The sequence below is a fragment of the Saimiri boliviensis genome, chromosome 3, assembly GCF_048565385.1.
Source record: "Saimiri boliviensis isolate mSaiBol1 chromosome 3, mSaiBol1.pri, whole genome shotgun sequence".
Classification (NCBI taxonomy): Eukaryota; Metazoa; Chordata; class Mammalia; order Primates; family Cebidae; genus Saimiri; species Saimiri boliviensis.
In genome coordinates, this window is record NC_133451.1 from 88,084,284 (window position 1) to 88,102,141 (window position 17,858).

General features: G+C 43.4%; 1 protein-coding gene across 2 annotated transcripts in view; it reads right to left on the reverse strand.

Annotated features, from left to right (window-relative positions):
- Positions 1 to 11: 11 nt before the first annotated feature.
- The window catches only part of UNC5C (unc-5 netrin receptor C), a 393,542-nt gene continuing 375,695 nt past the window's right edge, over positions 12 to 17,858 (reverse strand). For both annotated transcript variants that reach the window (XM_003929536.4, XM_010340136.3), the window contains 3 exons: positions 16,931 to 17,095; positions 7,654 to 7,832; positions 12 to 6,872 (listed from right to left, as the gene is read on the reverse strand). In XM_003929536.4, coding sequence (XP_003929585.1) covers positions 6,707 to 6,872; positions 7,654 to 7,832; positions 16,931 to 17,095 — 510 coding nt within the window. In that variant the 3' untranslated portion in view covers positions 12 to 6,706. The remainder of the gene's footprint in view (positions 6,873 to 7,653; positions 7,833 to 16,930; positions 17,096 to 17,858) is intronic.

Below are 17,858 nucleotides of genomic sequence, written 5' to 3' on the forward strand. Positions count from 1 at the left end.
GGAGGCAGCACTTTGTTGCTTATAAATATAATTTATTACCTGTTTAAAAATTCTTTCTTACATTTTGTACATGTTGGCTGGCAGAATAAATGCAGGCAATTTACAAACCAAGGGGACTGCAGGAAAAATCGGGATTGGCAGCCAGGGAGAGAAAAGAGGCACACCCGGAGCTGGTATCCCTCACCTCCACCGCTCAGCAAGGCGCCCAACAGACATCCAGAGGGCACTCTGCCTCTGCCGGGGAGATTTTAGAAAAGGAATTGCATAGAAGATACAGCAAGAGGGAACTCCACAACAACAAAAATGTTCCACATCGGAAAAGCCAAGGTTGTCGTGTTTTATTTAAAAAAGAAAAATGACAAAGCACAAAACCTCAGTCCGACCTTTCTGCAGTTGAACTGTTCCCAAGGGGACAGCAGGTGGATGATACTGCCTCTTGGACACGGACTACTGGGGATTTTTCTCTGACAAACACTGGTGTCTTCTTTAGGAAGAGCAAAGAGGAAGGTCACCAACTTGCTGCAGCTCAACATTAAACTCAGCACATACAACACTGTGACATCACACACACACACACACACAGTGATGATGTTTCCTGCAACTGGGCTCGATGCATTATGTCTGGAGGGCGAGGGCTGCACTACTAACAGCAGGTCTAGGAAAGCGTGAAGAGAATGCAAATCACTTGTTCCACTTGTTCTGACCGCTGTACTTTTTCTTGTCCGTGGCCTGAAGGAGTAGGCATCTGGGTTTTTACAAACACATGGACAGATGCCATTAGTTACTTTCAGAATAGAAAAGGCAAAGGTATTTTACACCAGCTGTAGATTTCTTGCTCTTACATGTCATTCTAAACAGGTTTGTTTTAACATTGAGAACATGGCTCAGGTTCCAGTTCTCTGATGCTGCCTCCATAGTGCTCAGAGGCCAAAAGAAAACTCATCAGTCCTTAGGCTGTGGATGAGCAAAACCTGCCTACATTTCCTCTTCTAAAGGCTAGTTCTGAGGATTATTCCACCCGGGGTTAGTGTCATCACGTTCTACAGCTGGTCTGATAGTAAGTACCTAGTCCAGTAGACTTTTGGAACTTAAAAATGACACATGATTTAGACATATTTGTAAGAGACCCTTAAATGGTATGACTTGCAATTTATATTACTGTTGAAGGACAAATATGAAATGTTGTGTTAAAAGGCTGGCCTTCAGTAGCAGATACTATGGCTGGTGGGCAGTTTACTGTATCTCAGGGCAGCTTCCTTGTTGCCTACTCAGAAGCTAGTTGGACCACAACTGTAATGATATTCTGCAGAGATTCCTAACTTGGGATTCCAGAAGATCTCTGGACGGGTCCCTTCAGTAGGCAAGCGTCTGAGTAGAGAGCAGGCTGGTGAAGAGCGCTAATAATTGCTGGGCTTTGTGTGCCAGTCCACTTGTGGAGTACCTGGCGGTTTTTCCTGCTGATGCCCCTGGACCATGCGAAAATAGGTTTGAGGCACACATTACATTTGGTTGAATGAGCCCATTAATATCCTACCACAGATCAATACAATGAAGTGACGGGTCCACTGGAAAACCTAGGAGCCATGAACCCTTGTGAAGACAAGCTGTTAAAGTAGCATTTATGAAAAAGGGGTAAGCAAAAGGCTGGTAAAACTAAAGGATCTGTAAGTTCATTGCTAGACCTAGTCTGCAGAGAAAACCCACCCACTGCTACATAAAGCCATCTCCCCACTATTCAGAAACAGGTTTTTCACACTAGAATTCTGGAAATATTAATGCCTTCTTTTGGCTTCCTTGGCCTGTATGGACATGGGTGGACATAACATTGGTTACAGTGTATTTGTTCCCCCTTGTGCCTTATTCCATTAAAAAGAAATAATTAGAGATGTAAAGGAAATCTTCCAAAGTGATCATTACAGCCAGAGATTATACAAATAGATCTCTCAGGGTAGAGAAACAGTACTTCATTGCACAGAGGCAAAGTTCTAAAGATTTCAGTCAACATTAGCTCAGCAAGGTTAAAGAATATATAAAAATAATACAAAAACAAAAACTGAAGAGTAATAGTTGGTCCTATGAGGCACTCGAAAGGTAAAAAAATGTTAACTTGAGATAATAAAATATTTTCCTTATTAGATCTATAAAATCTAACACTTATCAGCCATTATCTTGAGCAATGATGTTCTGCTTCACAAAAACTCCATTCTCAAAGAAGATGGATAAAGCCCCATTTCATTTCAGCTGTGTTTCCATGGGTCCCCTTTCACTCGTTAGCCTTGGGCTTGCACTGAGATCTCCATATGAAACTGATGACTTGCCCAGAACAACTGTCCAGCAAAAGCTAAGACGCATATTCAACTTGAAGACTTGAAAGCCCAACAAGTAATCCTTTCCTACCTTCTTTAAGCTCTCTTGCAGGTCCTTACATCGTTTTATATTCTCTTGGCCCCATAGGGGCAGACCTTATAGAGGCAAAGACCTGTGAATTCTGGGGAGGCAGTGATCACGTCATTAACTCCCATCTGCATGTGTGGATTACAGAGGAGTAAGCGGACCAAGAGCACAGCTGCCATGATTCTGACAGACACAGAAGGACACACGAGACGGGAGCCTTGATGCTCTTCTCCAGGAGAAATGAAAAGTCTTGATTCCTCCCTCAAAACACTGACTTTTCAGATACCTTACTTGTAGGAAAAAGTTCCTTTAAAAAATTACTGATTGCACAGTTTCGGAGTGTCCTGAACTCAGTCCTCACAACTTTTTCCCCCTAAAAATAGCTCTACTTTTTGATAGTTGAGAGATTAAAATTATAAAATAGTATATATGAAAATGGATACTTACACAGTTTGATATTGAACACCTCACCCAAAAAGTTGTTCAGCTCTTGAAGAGCCTAACTTGCTCACAGCAGGATGCGGGTTTTCTGCATAACAGAGGTGAGTGTTCATTTGGAAGATGCTGTTTGTGAAACCGCTGTTAGCTGTGAGTACCTTGGTGTTAACAGGTTTGTCATCACCGTGCCAGTAATCAATTCTGAATCCAACTTCAGTTCCTTCCAGATATATTTAGAAAACTTGAATGGGTGTGATGGGAAGTAAATAGGATGAAACCTCTGCCTTTGATTCCCGAATTTAAGAGAAAAGCTGCTGCTTTCTTCCCCTTGATTAAAAACCCCAATTTTCTCTTCCCCATAGTATTCCATTTGCATATATAAGACTTATTTCTAAGCAGATAACTTCTTACATTTCCAAAGATAAAGGAACTAAAAGTAAGGAGATTTAAAGTATACAAACCCCAATGAAAACCATAAATGTTAAAAATGACAACTCTTCAAAGACTGTTTTATATCATAGTTCTGTTACAAAAAGCAACTTAAGATGTATATGAATGAGATGATGTACTAGGCTCACAATGACCTAATTTTGAGATGGGCGATGGAAGTGAAAAGAAAGTGAGAATAGGAATTATAATTTTAAATTTGAAATGAACATTTCCCCACATCTATTTGTCAGAAAGGTCCTTGAACGCTACAGGTTTCATTCCCTTTGTCAAGCAACTTCTAGTGAATTTAATCTCAGGGTAGATTGTGTTTCATGCCACTAGATGGCAGCATGCACAAATGATAGTTTTTTCCTATCCAAATGAAGCCAGCCAAACTTGCCTCTCAAGTGGTGTAAAAAGAAGCAGGGCATATCACATAGAATGGTGGATGCAGTGGCTTCCTGTGAAATGAACTGTTGTATCGGGACCTTCTAACTTTGCAGGCAGCCTAACAGCTATTTCTACTTTACTCCAAGGGAGAAGGAAATCAGAACTTGTAGTGAAAATTATTTGGTATAAATAGTGTTATGTATGGAAGCTGTTAAGATTCACTTGGGAGGAAACAGAAGAGTTCATCTATGACAGGTGAGTACCTCACAAGAAATAAATCACTTTTCCCTTTTCTAGTGGTAGGAGGTTGAACCAGAAAGCATCTGACGTGAACCCCAGGGGTTCTCAGTGACTTAACTAAAACAGTTACTGTTTGAGTATTTCTGTGTTGGTGACTTTTTAGTCAAAAAGTTTTTAGTAACAGTTATGGAATTGATTCATCTTCGTAGCTACATAGTTGCTCCACTCTAGTTTTACTAAGCGTAGAAGTTTGAGCATTCAGTTCAGATTCTAGTTCTTGATTTCCATAGATGATCCCACAACCTCAATACCGAAGAGTAATCTTGACAAGTTAAGTTTATTTCAAAATGTAGGAATGGACAATAGCTCTCTCTCCTCGTCCTCCTTTTTTTTAAAAAAAGTATAATCGTGTGTGTGTGTATATATATATATATGTGTGTGTGTGTGTATATATATATGTATATATATATATATATATATTTGATTTTAGTTTTTCTCATTGCTACAAACATTATCCACTGAACTTGTTTACTAGTGCAATCTCTCCCTTCCCCAGTGTACAAATATGTTAACTATGGAAATCCAAATGCAGGGGTTGGCCTGAGAGAGATTTTGTAGAATATGTGTCTAAAACAGAAGATGAGGAACAAAAAGCATGAAAGAAGAGGCTCCATAGCAAGGTACCAGCAGTCCTCAGGGATGAGGCTGGAGGAGTCATCAAGGGACTATCAAAACGCTACCAAAACAGTAGTGGAAACATGGAAAGATGGAAGAAAAGGTGCAATTCAAATCTGTTCAGCAACGTGAGTGCCTCCAGCCTAAAAGTAAGCCACAGTCATGTTCTAAAGGTTCTGATTCAAACACCTGTCTGCTTGTTCTTCAGTTTTGGTTTTGCTACTGGGCTTTGACTCTTAATCCCCATCTGCTGAATGAATTGAGTCCTTATGTTAAAGAGCTTGTGATGGTCCCAAGGAGACATAATAGTTTACGCAAAGTAGTGTGTTGACTAACATTTTACAGGATAACATTTTTAAAAAGAGCCAATTAGAAAGCCTTTATACATACTACTCAATATTAGAACAGCAAAAGGTTAAGGTGAGGGGGTGGGTGCATAGTAAAAACTCACCAAGTTCCTACTGCCAGATAAACTTGTAGGAGTGGTCTGGATATCAGGATGCCAAGACAATAGTAAACTAGAATTTGCAAGCAGTCAGGAAGGCTGGGAATGGGGGTGTCCCAAGAAAGGCTAAGAAAATAATAAAGGGCTGCCATCTCTCAGTGGACTGCAATAATGCAATGATGCAGAGCGACTCAAGCCAAACATATTGCAGGTAGGAATAATCACCTCCCATGTCAGAACTATTCGAAAGGCATAACAAAGCCTGGGCAAAAGACCAGCTGATTATTTTACATGATCTAGGTCAGAGGGTATTGTGGTCTTCAGACTGATGAATGAGACTGGAGGCATCGTGGTGGAAGTTTAGCATTTCAGAACCTTGAGATCTAATCCCACCCCTCCACTTCCTAGGTGAGGAGACTGAGTTCCAGTGTGGTTAAATGCCTTTCTCAAGGTGGTGCGAGGAGACAGTGACAGACCCACAGTGAGAACTGGTTTCCTGATCTCCAGTTCCGAGTCCGTTCCTCTGACCACACTGCCTCTGAAGCGGACAGAGCACCATGGGGAGTCGACGTGGGGCCACACAACAGCAGTATTAAGTGAACTGAACAGAGAACACATCTCATGGAAAGACTCAGAGGAGAAAGGCTCTGCTTGAGCAAGCGGAAGGAACAGACTGACAAAGCCAGTGAGCATTGATCACTCTCCTGGGTGGAATGAGGGGAGGGAAGGAAAGGTCAAAGGTCAGGGAACCAGAGCAGGTTGAATTGAAATGATGACCATACCCACCTTGATAGGTGAGAAGGTGGGGCAGGTCTAGTCAATACCCAATACTAACAGTACTGCTAACAAAAATAGAAGTTAAAAGAAAATCCTTTTACTAGAATACCTGTAAATACTCATCAATAATATGATACCTTTTTTTAAAAAACACTTCATACTGCATATTATAAACACACATGTTGTGAAAAAATGCTTGAACATGAACCACTGTCTTCCCTGCAATGCTACAGCTTTACTCTCAAAGGGCACCAGAAGGGTCCCTCCAAGGAATAGGAGTCTTAGTCAGTTATTTCTTTTTTATACTTAGATTCTCCACTTCCCTGATACAAACAGTAACACTGGTTCTACAAGTTCTAGAAACAGAACACTGATGGGAAGATTATCTGAGACACTTGATGCACACAATTTGTACCAAAAGTCTGTGATTTCTCTGTAAATTACTAATCTGAAATAGACACAACTAACCGTCCACAGCTTCAACTTCAAATGATTTGAACAAAAATAGAACGAGCCATGGACAGTGTCTGCATCCCTGTCCAATTTGATGTAAACAACATTTGTAGAAATTGGGTTTGTTAAGAAAGTTTATCCATATATCTGGATAGCAATAAAAAGCGTTTCCTAGGAAACTGTAAGATCCTGTACCACAAAGCATACAGCCCAACTAAGAGGAAAATTAGGTTGATAGCTAAATTCAAGGTACAAATTTACACAATTTTTCTCAACTCCTGTGCTGATGTCTGAGTACAGTGGGCATGTACATTGGCAGTTGTATCTGTTTTCCTTCTGGCTGCTGCAGCCTTGCCTGTGAAGCGCATTGGTCTTGTCTGGATTTCCTCCTCAGCTGTGATTCCCCTGGATGGCCACAGACCCCCTGTGCAGTGTCGTCCTTCGTGTCCCCTTCCAGCGTGGTGGTTAATACTGCCCTTCTGCTGCTAAGGACACCACTGTTTCATGTCTTCCCATTTCTTCCAAGACAGCTGCCAGCATGCTCAGGTTTCCATCTGGGAAGTTCTGTGCTTCCCAAAGATCCAGGATTACACCAGTTGGGCTGGATTTGGTGGCAAAGTAATTCAAGTACCTGTAATTGGGAAACAGAAAATGTGCTGACCGGTGTGACTTACATATCTGTTTTCTCTTGTTTTTTTTTTTTTTTTTTTCTTCTTCAGCTAAACCTTTCTGTCTCTCTAGTTGTTCTTAAGCATCCTGGTTCCATTGTGGTTGACGGTGAGCCATCCCAAATAAATAACTAGCTCATGCTGAATTAGATCAGCCTCAGACAGGAGAAGCGATGTTTAACTTTGTTAACCTCAACTCTGAATGAGATAATTTAAGAGACAAGATGTCTATGGGTCATATTCTAAATAGGAAATCAAGAGACTTATATTTTCTTTCTAGTCCAGGCTTGCATAATCTTTGACAGGTCATGCCACATGTTTTGTTTGGTAGTGATGGTGACAGTCCACAAAGTAGAGGCTCCAGAGGTCTCTTTATAACTTATTATCAATGCTGTGTTAGCATGCTAATTGCGAATCAAACATTAGGTCCTGCTCAACTACAGATAAGTAACAGTAATTACTGTAGTGAATGGTTCTGCGATTTGGGGAATTTAGCCCCTCAGCTTTGCAAAGTGGATTACAAAACCTGATATTTACCAATGTCAAGTAAGCTCAGAATGTCTCTTAGCACTCTTTGCAAGCCCGTAGTGCAAGGTACAAGGACAGAGCTTAATGCATATTTGCAAAATGAAAAATTAAATAGATGTGTAGATGGAAAGAAAAATGCTAGCCTATGTCTCATAGCTATCAATTCTGGAGAGCTCTAACACAAAGAAACTAGTCCTGGGGCCGGACCATACCCACCTGTCCAGGTTTAGCTTATGGGCCAGCATCCTCCAGTCATGGCCTCTCGTCTGGGGGGCATCCAGGCTGCTACAGAGCTTCTGCCGGATAGGGAGAGGGATGCTGAAAGCACTGGGCCCCGTGACGGTGGTGATGGTGTTAGCAGGGTCCAGCAGCGGCAGATCGATGCCAGTAGGTTCCTGGAGTTCAGGGATAGGAACAACACAGCATTATTTCTGCAGACAAAAGCAATCTCTATTTGTTAATGAATCATCATAATGCCTTGCTTTGAGCGATAAGAAAAGAATGAGTGCTGTTATACTCCTTAGGAAGAATGGCGTCTTCCTAGCCTGAAAGTTGTGCATCACTAGATGTAACCTGGCTCAGAGAAAGAGGTACATATATTTTGAGCTAACTTTTCATAGCCTTAGATTTATGGGTCTTAGGTGAGGACTGGGCTGGATGGGAAGCTCTGGTGTGATTCAGTCACAGCTTTACTAATGGGATTCTCCAGGATGAGAGAAAAGAGAGGGAATATCAGAGCTCCTCATGGTTTAAATTTCAGGAAAGGAAAATGTTCAAAAGGGCAGTGCTTTTGAAAGGAATCGATAACGAGATCAGGGCTTCTGGAAAGGGCCTGACTTTGTGGGGAATGTCCTGGGTAAATGCCCCAGTTCTCCCTCTAAACTCCACAGAAGATATCTCAGTTCTGCTTTTGTTGAGCGAAATGCAACACAGCTCTCCTTTAATAATATCAACTTAAGGCTAATTTTTTAAAAAATAAAATGGTAAACACAGTATATTATTGCCTTAGGGCAAGATTGTTAATGGCATCTTCTAATTGCTGTATATCCTTATTTTTTAAAAATCTAATTTTAGTAGAGAAAACCATACATTGGCTCTTAAGATATTCTCAGCTCATAAAACAGCACAGATGCAAAATCTGAATTTCATCGCAGGAGAAATTCTAATCATTTTCTGATCACTTCTGCTGGTTGGAAAAGCAAAGCAAATGTTGCCTGGGAACTATTAAAGCAATAAAAGAAAACCTACTTAATCTACTTTATAGTAGATTATATGCCAGCTCTCTCTTTTTTAAGCAGGTAACTTGATATTGCCTCACTCGTGGCCAGAGGACGAACTGGCCACACCCAGTTTCAGCCATCATGAAGTGTTTGGCTCCTGCTGAGCACTCAGCTCAGGGGCTCAACACCACCATCACTCAGAGCCCCCCAAATGCTGCCCGGCACTGCTGCAGTGGCCTCCCCAGCCCTGGGTACACTGGTGCTGCAGTGGGTGGGGTTGCAACTGCCTGTGTGCTAGTGTTGACTAGCAGTGTGTTCCATGTTCTGCGATCAGAAGCACGTGCTCACTTCTAGGCTTATACATGGCACAGGGTCCATCTGGGGGTGCGGAGGACATTTGAATTCTTTTGCCATGGTATACACAGTGGTGTTGGCTATGATCATATTTATTTGTCCTCAAAACCCAAAGCTTGGCAAACTGGGGCTCCAAGCATTCCTCTGGCTCCTTTGTGTTGGCACCAGTACATACATACCAGGATTTAAAGGACTATGACATGAACAGAGAGTCAGAGGCCCTGAATGAGGGTCACGGCCTGCAGCTCTTCCTCCATCAGGCACATTCCCTTTCCAAGGGAATGAGAAAAGAGTGTTCCTGACATCTAGCGGAATAGGGCTCTAAGAAAGGTGACCATAGAGTGATCTGAGGGCATGTGTCATGTTTCTCAATGGATTTATGTTTGGGGCATCTGGACTAAGTGCCTCATTGCCTCTATGTATGGAGTGGAGGGCATAAGTGAAGATGGTACAGACAGGAAAACAGGGAAATACTAAGTAGAAGAGGGCATGTCCCAGCAATGGCCGCACCCTCAAGCCTGAAGACCTCTAGCCCTAAATGAGGACAGGCATTTCTGTTTTTATGTCCAAAAGTTGCCTTTTGGCCCACCATGGACCTTATCCTGGCCCCCTATAAACCCCAATCCCCAAGCTCCAGATGAGACCCACAAGCAAGGAGATGAGAAGGCACACAGAGCAGCAAAAGAACAATGATTAAAACACCAAAAGCAATGACAGCAAAAGCCAAAATACACAAATAGGGTCTAATTAAACTCCAGAGCTGCTGCACAGCAAAAGAAACAATCATTAGAGTGAACCGGCAACCAACAGAATGGGAAAAAATGTTTGCAATCTACTCATCTGACAAAGGGCTAATATCCAGAATCTACAAAGAACTAAACAAATTTACAAGAAAAAACCCCATCATCAAAAAGTGGGTGAAGGATATCAACAGACACTTCTCAAAAGAAGACATTTTATGCAGCCAGCAAACATGAAAAAAGTTTATCATCACTGCTCATTAGAGAAATGCAAATCGAAACCACATTGAGATACCATCTCATGCCAGTTAGAATGGTGATCATTAAAAAATCAGGAGACAGCAGATGCTGGAGAGGATGTGGAGAAATAGGAATGCTTTACACCGTTGGTGGGAATGTAAATTAGTTCAACCATTGTGGAAGACAGTGTGGCGATTCCTCAGGGATCTAGACCTAGAAATACCATTTGACCCAGCAATCCCATTTCTGGGTATATACCCAAAGTATAATAAATCGTTCTGTTATAAAGACACATGCACATACGTTTATGGCGGCACTGTTCACAATAGCAACGACTTAGAACTAACCCAAATGCCCATCAATGATAGACTGAATAAAGAAAATCTGGCCATGAAATACTATGCAGCCATAAATAAGGATGGGTTCATGTCCTTTTCAGGGACATGGATGAAGCTGGAGACTATCCTTCTCAGCAAACTGACACAAGAACAGAAAACCAAACATCACATGTTCTTACTCATATGTGGGTGTTGAACAATGAGAACACATGGACACAGGGAGGGAAACATCACCACCGGGGCCTGTCGGGAGGTGGGGTGCTATGAGAGGGATAGCAGGGGGCTGGGGAATAGGGGAGGGATAGCAGGAGGATAATACCTAATGTAGATGATGGGGTGATGAATGCAGCAAACCACCATGGCACGTGTATACCTATGTAACAAACTTGCACTTTCTGCACAAGTACCCCAGAACTTCTAGTAAAGAAAAAAAAAAAAATATCCAGCTGTCTTCTTTTGAGCTAGACATGAAAGAAATTTGCAAAGTCATTAAAAAAAAAAAAAGATGTCTGGATGCTAAAGGGAGGCCAGCAGGGGTCAGTAAGAGAAGAGTCTGGCCAGTGGGTGGCCCACCTCCAGGGGAAGACCACCTTCCCACTCCATCTCCCCTCCTGGCTCCCTATCCATCCTGTTAAGGGCCACCTCCACCAGTCAATAAAACATTGTACTCATCTTTCAGGCCCACATGTGATCCAATTCTTTTCGGACACTGGGCAAGAGCTCAGGATACAGAAGGCTGTTACACTGGCCCCTGCCCTTGCAGTAATGCAGAGGGTCCATTGAGCTGATTAATACACAAGCCATCTGTAGATGGCATAGCTAAAGGAGCACACTGTAACACATGCCCACTTGGGCTTTAGAAGTTGCAGACACCCACCCCTAGATGCTGCTGTGGGGCCAGAGCCCAGAAGTGCTTGCCCCAGTTCCTGCACCTGCCCACCTGTATGCTCACCCTCCTGTAAGGGGTTTGAGTTTTGGGGTGACCAAACAGGCGAGCCATACCCTTGTCATACATCCTGCAAGAGGAATCAGGGAACACTCTGGTTTGAAAGAGAAATCACATGCTAGTTTTACAGTCTTGTGCCATTGCCCACATTGTGGCCCTGCTTGCTTCTTTTCTGGATAATGACAATAGGAGCTAAAAGACCTGCCATATTCCTTAATACACCACAACCTTGATCATCCCTGCATGGCAGTGGAAGGTTACGTCTGCACAAGGGAGGGCCTTCTTTTGTAGTGCTGACTTGTGTCCCCAGAGAGTCTTTGTACTGTTGGCCCCAGGAGCTCCCCACTGCTTACCTGTGATTCATCCCATTCTCCTGCCCAAGTAGTCTTCCTAAAGTGCTGCACTGATGAACAGCAACATTTCTCTCCCCCTCTCCCTCTTACTCTCTCATTAAGAAGTGTTAAATGCCCCTCCTACTACACGAAGTCCCAATTCTTAAGCAGTGAAGTATAAATATATATGTGTTGTTAGAGACAGGGTCTTCATGTGGCAGGAGGGGCATTTAACACTTCTCTGTCACCCAGGCTGGAGTGCCATGGTGTGATCATAGCTCAGTGAAGCCTGGAATTCTTGAGCTCAAGCGATCCTCCCACCTTAGTCTCCCAAATAGCTGGGACTACTGGTGTGCACCATCACACTGGGCTAACTTTTTCTTTTAAGAGATAGGGTCTCACCATGTTGTCCAGACTGGTCGCAAACTCCTGGGTTCAAGTGATCCTCCTACCTCAGCCTCCAGAAGTCCTGGGATTGCAGGTGTGAGCCACCACACCTGGCCCAGTAAGGGATATTTGTACGATCTTCCTGGTTGGCTGGTATGAGGCTGCAAAGGTGACCCTGTGGCACGCAGAGTGCAGCTGGACATGAAGTAGGGCCGATCACCTGTGCTTCCACCACTCCACAATGCGATCTCAGGCTGCCCTGTCCTTGCCGTGACTTGACCTGACTCATACTCTCCTTAGAGTCTGAGCACCACTCACTATTTATTTCTCTGATCATTTCTAAGGATGCACCTCTCACAGTTCTGCCCTTTCCTTGATCTCTGTCAGGCAGAGTCCTCAAAGCCTGGTCCAAAAGTCCTGTGCCCTAGGGCGACCCTGGGCAGCCCACCCTAGGTGTCAGGCCTGGAGGCCTCCCCGGCACCTCCCAGCTCCTCTGTGCTCCTCGATAGCTGTGCACATCGGCCGTGTTTACAGGTTACTGCTTTTCGTTTCTCACATATCTTATTGGTGAGAGCGCATCATCCTCAGACCTCTGTGATAACACTGTGCCCCCCCCACACAGAGGCTACTCAATTAATGTTTGTTAAAATGAGAGAAAACATGTTTTCTTAGCGCAGAAAGAACATGAAGTCAGTCCCTGATAGAAAGCCATAGACTAGTGTGTTGAGCTCCCTTCCAACTAAAAATGGCTATGGGTGAGTTTCTCCCCAGTTAAATCCTGAAATGAGAGGCCAGTTGAAGATAGGCATGGATCTCGAGAAGGCCTGCTCACACGTTCATGTAGTCCCCATTTTCTTGTGGATAAAGAACTATCAGCATTTCATGTGGGCATTAAAGTCCTGAGCACTTTGTCCCTGGCTGCTCTGCCTAGTTATGCGTAGATGGAACAAGCTCAATAGGCATCATTTCTTTGTCTCTCTTATCAAGTGGCTGACAACAGCCTTGAAGGTAAAAGTAAAATTACATTTATATGTTTCCATTTCATCTAGTAATTTCAGTTGCTGTTAGTTCTCCCTTTACTTCCAGGTAAAAGTAGAGTTTACTCTCACAGAACACTTATTTCAATAATCATTTATGATATTGTTATGATCAATCTTTGATGTTATATCTTTTGTAAACATATGGCTTTTTTCAAAGTAAGTCAAACAGCTGGCGCGGGTGATAACACACATTTTCAGGGCTCCAAAGCCCTGAAACAACTTTCTATTCTGATATTTAGACTTTTCCTAGTCACTTAGAAAAACTAGATTTTCCCCATGGTCATTTTGAGCAGGTTATATAAAGCAGAAGATGTCAACAGTTGAAATGGCTGTAGCAGAGTGATATGACTTCATACATTCATTTAAAATATTATTTGCATATACAAAAGTGCTATGCATCACGACTTCTTAAGAGGTTATAAGATCTACCAAATGTAAAAATTATAATTGCTTTTATTGCCTATAAATCTATTATTAAGATAGAAGAGGTCTGGTGCCATGACTGACGCCTATAATCCCATCACTTTGGGAGGCTGAGGTGGGTGGATAACCTGAGGTCAGGAGTTCGAGACTAGCTTGGCCAACATGTTGAGACCCTGTCTCTACTAACAATACAAAAATCAGCCGGATGTGGTGGCACATGCCTGTAATCCCAGCTACTTGGGAGGCTGAGGCAGGAGAATTGCTTGAACACAGGAGGCGGAGGTTGCAACAAAGTCGTGCCACTGCACTCCAGCCTGGGCCACAGAGCGAGACTCTGTCTCAAAAAAAAAAAAAAAAAAAAGACTGATACTGCCCCCTAAATACCTTTTTTCAGGGTTCAAAGCCTTCAAGTAAAGCAATGTTGTGATAAACTTGGGGATACATGCTACCTTCTTTTCTCTGGGAGCCAATTTTTGTTTGTATATATTTCGTTTTCATGTATTTATTTATATAGGATCTGAGTTTTGTTTTTGTGTTTATTTTGCTAGATAGGAAATCTGAAACCTCAGCTGATGACAGACCCCACAGACTGAAGCAGCCAAGTTGATTCAGGAGCCCTGTTATCCTTGTGGCATCTATGGCACCAGTGAAAATGGTGAACATAGATGAAGCATGTGCTTTGGGCCAAGTTCTGTTTAGAACACTTACTAACATACTCCCGTTTAATTCCCACAACAGGCCCAAGATAATATTCGATAACAATTTACACATGGAGAAACTGAGGCAAGAGAGGATTTAAGTAATTGACCATATCTCCATGGAACTGTCTACTTGAGAATTTCCCATGATGGACACCTGCCTGTAACTGGAACAAAATAGAAGATATGAAAAAAATTATAAATTTCTCTGTCCTCTGAACCATATTTTTTTCTGGAGATAATGGGGAGCTTCCTGGTTACTCTGTCTCCACTTGTCTACAAAACAAAAAACAAACCAAAACAAAAAAAAAGAAAGGAAAAAAAATCTTGTATCTTCTTTTACATTTTGACATTCATTTGTGCCAATACATTTAGCCTTCCAGACATTTGCCTTCTTAAACTTCACCTCTGTGAAATTAAACCTTTGTCTCTAGTTAAGGAATCTTTGGCCAAAGCACCCAGAGTCAATCGGCTGGCCCTTGAAATAATCAGAGTAGATGCCACGCACAGCCTGGTCTCTGGGGTGGGCAACAGGTCCTCTGACAGGAGAAGCCAAGGGCTGTGTGGCTTTATAAATGACAGCAGGGAGTGCACTGGGTAGTGGGTGGCTGGAGGGAGGGGCAGCACATTTCTGGCAAGTTCCTGGGAGACAGGACATTGGAATGGGAAATGCAGCCCACTGCCATCTTGCCCTGTGACCCTAGGAATGAGCCCTGTTCAGAAGAAAGAAATCACAAATGGATCCTTTTCTCTACTTGTTTATGGTTTGTCAATCATCTTGTACCCTTTCTTGGAGGTTTTGATGAGGAGCTGTGTCCCAGAACTCTCTAGAGTCTATTGTTCTTCAGCTCAGAGGCTTCCTCTCCAATACCAGTACCCCCATCCACACTCTCTCCTCTGCACACCCAGCACCCGCATTCAAATGCTAACCACAACAGTGGGATTCAGTGACCCAGAAGGAAAAGCCACAGAGTGCCCCTTAATCCCCAAAGTCATCTGGACTCTGCTCACTTCTTCCCCTCCCTCAGTTAAATATGCTTGTCTGTCACACATGGGCAAATGCCTCCGACATCACTGAAGGCCGATCTCTCAGAGCAGACTGCCACCAGGTTGCAAAAGAAGTAATCTCTCCTCTATGTTTCCACAAGAAAGCAAGCCCTTAAATTGTGATCACACTATGCAAAACTGTCCTTTTTCTGAAGGGCGGTGGCAGCCCTGACAGGGGAGAGCACAGAGCTGCTCTCTTTTCATTTGTGGCTGCATCTGATCCACCTTTTTAACACACAGCCAATGTTCACGCAGAACAGAAAGCAAGCATCAAAGGACCAGACCTCCTCACCCCCCTCCAAAATTCTGCAGCCTTTGTTGTCACTGGAGCTGGGTGGTTATTGAACTTTGCAGACCTGCTGGGCCTGCAAAGTGAAAACACCCTCCCGAGCCAGCAGGGGTGGTGCTGTGTGCCTGGGAGATAGGGCTGCGCATCCGAGGGCCCGGCGGTTGCCATGGCACCCTGACACCGAGATCATTCCTTATGAATGTCACCGAGGGCTGTGACTAAAGTTGTTTATGAGTCAAAAGTCTCATGAAACTATGGGAGGAAACGATGACCGCACCTCGGCGGGCTGTGGGAAAGAAGGATGGCGTGTCGTGGAGGCTGATGTGCTTTTCTCCTGGCTTGGTTTGCTAAGGAAGATGGTCTTTAAATACGACATGTGGAGCAAGACAAGCTGAACATGCTGATATTTCATTCGTTACTGTGCATGAGACAACGAGGGAGAGGTAGTATTTTAAATCATATACTGGCTCGCTGTCGCTTTCACATGTGACAATCTTGTGCTTTGTGGCTTAGCACGCAGCACGGGGCTTAGCTCCATGAGGCCCAAAAGAGGCTGCCTTCTGCCCATTTGGCTGCTTTTCTTCCCTTTGTTCCTCCTGGGTGTACGGTTATCACTTTTTAAGCCTTTGGATCCAAGGTAACAGATAAGGAAGGTCATGGGCACCTCCTCTTTTCTTAAGGAGAAGTTTTAAATAGCAGTGATCACTATTATTTCTGTAACATGGACACAGGGAAATGGCCAACCACGGAAGTATGTGAAGATCACAGCAAAGGAAGGCAAAGCTGATGGCCACTGGGGATGAAGGGATATGGAGACTCTACTTCTATTTCTGGGATATTTCCCCCACCCCGGAGGAAAGTGTATCTCTTTTTATATTTAGAGAATGATAGATGAGAGAGAAAGGAGACCAAGAGATTTCTCCTTTCTTACTCTGAATGGAGAAAGAGAGAGAAAGAAGAAAGAGGGAGCAGAGAGGCCCCTCTCACTTCTTCCACCCCACCCAGCAGCACGTGATTAGGGGAAAGGGAGGCGAGTTCCTGAGAAGGAAGCAGAGAGGGAGGAGAGACGGATGGAGGGTGCGGGGAATGTGGCACGCTAAGGGAGGTGTGGGGAGAAGCTGCTCCATGTGCACGCTCCCTAAATTAAACCTTTACTTGAAATTCAGATTTGCTTTTGAAAGTTAGAACATAACTCTTAAAATTCATCTCAGAAAAATTGACTTGTTTTTCAAAGAGGATTCCTTCCTATATATAGATATATATTTTCTGCAACTAGCTTCCGCTGCTCATTAAAAATATTATTCTATTAACAAATAGAATCTGTAAAAAGCTTTTGAGGACTTCCCATATGGCCTACATTGAGATACTGTCTTAGCCCACACTCTCTCCTGCTGAGGGTCACCCTCTCCCCTGATTTCAGACAGACGGGAGCTGCTTACCTCTGACACGGTGCAGTTGAGCTGGAAGATCTGCCCTTCTCCTTCCACCTGCCGCACGCAGAGTTTGCAAACCAGCTCCACTGTGTTCAGGCTAAATCTTTCCAGAGTGAAGGTGCAGTGCAGGTTTCTTTGAGACCCACTCCAGACGTGGTAAAAAGGAATTTCCTAAAGGATGTAAAAGTGTTAACCACAAATGAAGGACTAATACCAAAAATCACTCGCAGATGGTCTGTCGCTAGGCATTCTCAGCACCACACCTACCGCCTCATTCAATCCTCACAACAGCTGTGTGTTTAAGTACATCCTGGTCCCTTTTCACATGAAACATTTGAGGCCCAGAGAGGTTAAATAATTTGCACCAAATCACACAGCAAGTAAGTAGCAGGGTTGAGATTTGAGCCTAAGGAGTCAGCCGCCAGAATCCATGTACCTAACTCGTCTGCCACATGTCTCTAATTTACAACAAGAGCCATTGTCAGTGATAATAAAGAGTTTATAAAATTCCCCAAATAAAACTTGCACACACCAGCCATTGCTCATTAAAAGAACCCCTGTCGCGACATTCTGGAGAAAAGCAAAGAAATTCTAAAGGGTGATGCCCTGACGCTGTTCCCTTTCATGCTCACACCCTCCTCTGCCCAGGGCAGGGGGAACCAAAACCCACTCCAGTTGAAAACTTCAGAATCGATTAGCTGCCACAGAAAAGTCCGTGGCACCAGGCATTGAGCAGACTAATTTTCTCAAAGTCTAGACCACCTTACAGAGCCTATCCTACAATTGGTTTTCAATAAAGGAAAGAAAAGGTTGCCACATAAAAACTGGAAGAACGTGCTGGTAAAAAGCAGTGGCTTCAGAGCCGAATCCAGTATAAACGGGACCCCCTTATTTCGCTTACTTGGTAATCTGGGGCAAGTTACTTAATCTTTCC